Source organism: Nerophis lumbriciformis, linkage group LG33 (genome assembly GCF_033978685.3).
Source record: "Nerophis lumbriciformis linkage group LG33, RoL_Nlum_v2.1, whole genome shotgun sequence".
Classification (NCBI taxonomy): Eukaryota; Metazoa; Chordata; class Actinopteri; order Syngnathiformes; family Syngnathidae; genus Nerophis; species Nerophis lumbriciformis.
In genome coordinates, this window is record NC_084580.2 from 8,195,001 (window position 1) to 8,198,913 (window position 3,913).

A 3,913-nucleotide genomic window follows, 5' to 3' on the forward strand; every position below is an offset into this window, starting at 1 on the left:
AAATAGCATACAGTAGATCATGTCGTTGTCTTGCTGTTTATTTTTTTCAATATAAATATATTTGACCAGACATATTTAATAAGACTCCAGAATATATATATATTCTTGTTTTCACGGAATAAAAATTGCATTCTGTTTCTCCCTCGCCGTGTAATAATAACCTCGGCTGATGCTTCACGGGTGGCTGCGTGGAAGGAGAGCACGTTAATCACAGTCCAGTCTGATGAATAATTTTACGAAAGAAAACAGCGTTTATTATAAAGTGTACGTGTGTCATAATTTGTGCACAATTCCGGCTTTATTTTTGCAATGTTGTTTCGTGTCATAAATGTGACCTATAATAAAACTCACAAAAAGATAATAGCACCATTGCAAATAATAACATGATGAAAATATGAATTATACCTACTGACATGTTTTTTTTTCTTTCAACAAAATGTTTTTATAATATAAGATTTATTTTATTTTATTTTAAAGCGCAGTCACGGTCACATTGCAAGGCAACATATTGTTTTTGTTTTTGTTGGATATAAAACATGACTTTGGATTATATTACAGGTGTATTTATTTAATTTTAGTCTGTTCATTTTAACTATAAATTTAGTGTGACATTAGAGCTGAAATGCTGTTAGTTCCTTTTGCTGAAAAAAATATGTTTACACATATTGTATATTGAAATTAAGTAATTACTGTACATGTATTATTATTATTATTATAGGAAGTTAATTTATGTGTGATATACCGTGTTATGCCTCCAGTTTTATGTAAATCCGTACTATACAATAATCATTTGTGTTAAACTAACTTGTAATGTATTTTATGCCTATTTTCTCAACAAAAAATAGTAACATGTTGTCTAAAATCTGTGGAACCATTGGCGAGTAAGCCTGTATGCTGTACATTGAATATTGTGGAGTGTTTTTATATTTATTTTATTTTTATACAAGATTTTTTTAATTTATTTTATTTCTGCTTGTATTTCTTTTATTTGGGTTTTATTGTTGTATGCTTTCTTTTTCTGTAACATGGATCCCCCTGGGTCTGTAATAAAATGACTACTACTACTACTACTAAATTGTATTACAGAAGATGCACAATAAAATACTACACAAGCAAAAAAAAAAAAAGCAACGGAAAATTATAAATAGAAACAAGTATAAGAAAACGAAAAAGAGACCCATCAATTTTGTGTACATCAAATTCGACCTAAATTTATTTGTTTTTCTTTGCTGACATGCTATTTATGTTAAGATAGATAGATAGATAGATAGATAGATAGATAGATAGATAGATAGATAGATAGATAGATAGATAGTACTTTATTGATTCCTTCAGGAGAGTTCCCTCAAGAAAATTAAAATTCCAGCAGCAGTGTACACAAATTAGATCGAATTTAAAAAATAAAAAGTAAATAATGGGGGTATAAGTTAAAGAAAATTGAAATAGAAAATATTTCAATGAGAATAAAAATAAAAAGCAACTATAATAATAAAAATATAACAGTAAAAATAAGAATATAACAAGAGAAACTAGGCAGTAGTGACCATGTTATGAAAATGTATTGCACTGTTTTTTGTTGCATTGTTGTATTTTATAAATCTTCATGTATATTTCAGCCAGTTAAAGACTGACTTTGCGCATGCGTTGGGTTGTGCATCACAGGTGTGGTTCCAGAACCGTCGCGCAAAGTGGAAGAAGAGGAAGAAGACCACCAACGTGTTTCGCTCCCCGGGCACGCTGCTCCCCACGCCGGGCCTGCCCCAGTTCTCGGCGGCCGCCATGGAGAACAGCCTGTGCTCGTTCCACGCCAACGACTCCCGCTGGGCCACCGGCATGCCGGGCGTGTCGCAGCTGCAGCTGCCGCCCAACTTGGGCCGCCAGCCGTCCATGGCGCAGTCGCTGTCGCAGTGCAGCCTGGGCCACGGGCCGCCCCCCAACTCCATGGGTCTCTCCAACGGCCTCTCGTCCAACGGCGCCGGCCTGCAGTCGCACCTGTATCAGTCGCCTTTCCCCGGCATGTCGGCGTCTCTCTCCGGCCCCACGAACGTAGCGGGCTCCCCGCAGCTGTGTAGCTCCCCGGACAGTGACATGTGGAGAGGGACCAGCATCGCCTCCCTGCGGCGCAAGGCGCTGGAGCACACAGTGTCCATGAGCTTCACTTAGGGACTTGTAAATAAAGAAAAAACAACACTTTACTGTACATCCACCCCCACTCCCACTCCCACTCCCACGCCGAGGCTCCATTCCCTCGCCATTTAGACAAACCTGTGTGGAGGCTGTAAGGTGATAAAAAGGAACCACACTAATGGACGCTGGAGGACTTAATTCATTTAAAATAATAATTTAAAAAAAAAAGTGGATTTGCAAATAAATCCCATTGTAATGATCTCCAAAAGACTGTGGACCTTTAATTAAAGAGGGCCAACAATTGTCGTTTTTATTGAGTGCCTCTTGCAGCACTCACGTTGTTGTGTTCAGGTGAACTTGTGTTATGTCAAACGGTTATTTATTAAATATACATTGCTTTTCTTTTCTTTTTTTCTTTTTTTTTTAGTAACAGCCTGTGCGTGGGCCGCGTGGAGCTGCAGGCATGCACCGTGCATGGGGATTTTACATGACTGCAGGTGCCCACACACACACACACACAAACACACACACACTTGCACATACACACACACTATACAGTGATCTTTCAGTCTATAGGTCTAAACTCTGTTTTAGGGTGTTTTTGTGTAGATAAAAAAACAAAAAAAAAACATTGTGTGACATGTTTTAACTTATTGTATGTGCTATATTACTTGACACATTTCTTAAATGTTTGATCTTACATCGAAAATGCATTGACAGGTTTGTACCAAATGAAAAACGAGCAACAAATAAAAGTACTTTTAAATCATTACCTCAATTCCACGTGATTTTATCATTGCTATTTTGGGTTTTGTGTTGACATTTTTGTCATCCTGGTAAATAAATGGTGTTTAAACGTGGTATTTGTGCAACTACAACATACTATATATAAACATTGTTGTCTTTATAAAGGCAGAATTTACATTTATTTATTAGATTGTGCAGATTTGCCTTGTTTTCTGCATGAAGACGCAATCCTGTGTTGAATATGCCCACCTTTTTGCAGCAATACTCCAAAGCCATGCAGTTTGTTGATGGTAAACACAATGACCGCTTTCAGTAAACACAATATTTACTATAAATAGAACAATCTTTTTTTTTTTTTTGCTTTTACAGCATGTGCCACTTGCTCAAAACTCTCTAATATCAGCTTCACAGCACATAAATCAATGTACAACCATAGCAATGGAATGTCAAAATTCTTTAATAACAATACTGACTTAAAAAAAATGTTCTGCATGTGCTAAAAAAAATAATTGCATGGTCTCCATTGCCGGTGCTAATTGGTTAGGAATGCTGTTATATAGCAGCACTGCCTGTAAGCTATAATTGCCTTGTTGGTGGGGAAGGCAAGTGCAGAAAACACTTACAGTATATGTCTAAATCAAATATTACAACTACTAACTCTTTTTTAACGACGTAAACTTGTTTTACTTTAAATATCATGTATTTAAAGACATACAGAGCCAAAGAGTCTGCCTTTTTTCATTTGTGAGATTTAATTCAAACAATACTGCAAATGCTTTAATCATATCGAGCAATTGACCTAAACTGGGAAAAGAACAGAGCCTAAAATTGGAAGCGTGCTCCATAATCGTAGACTTATTTTCTAAAAATATGAAAACTCATTTTAATAAACCTCTCATTTTAACTCTATTATTAATTTGGAGTAAATGAGAAAGTGGAAAGGAAAACATACAGCAGCACTTTTTCATCCAATGGCCATTTATTTTCTATTACTCTTGCAATTGTTTCTCAAAACATCTTGTCCTTTTTTAAATAAATA

General features: G+C 36.0%; 1 protein-coding gene across 2 annotated transcripts in view; it reads left to right on the top strand.

Moving 5' to 3' along the window:
* Positions 1-2,880, top strand: part of LOC133575870 (homeobox protein orthopedia-like) — a 4,621-nt gene extending 1,741 nt beyond the window's left edge. For both annotated transcript variants that reach the window (XM_061928754.1, XM_061928755.1), the window contains exon 3: positions 1,663-2,880. In XM_061928754.1, coding sequence (XP_061784738.1) covers positions 1,663-2,163 — 501 coding nt within the window. In that variant the 3' untranslated portion in view covers positions 2,164-2,880. The remainder of the gene's footprint in view (positions 1-1,662) is intronic.
* The last annotated feature ends 1,033 nt before the right edge of the window (positions 2,881-3,913 follow it).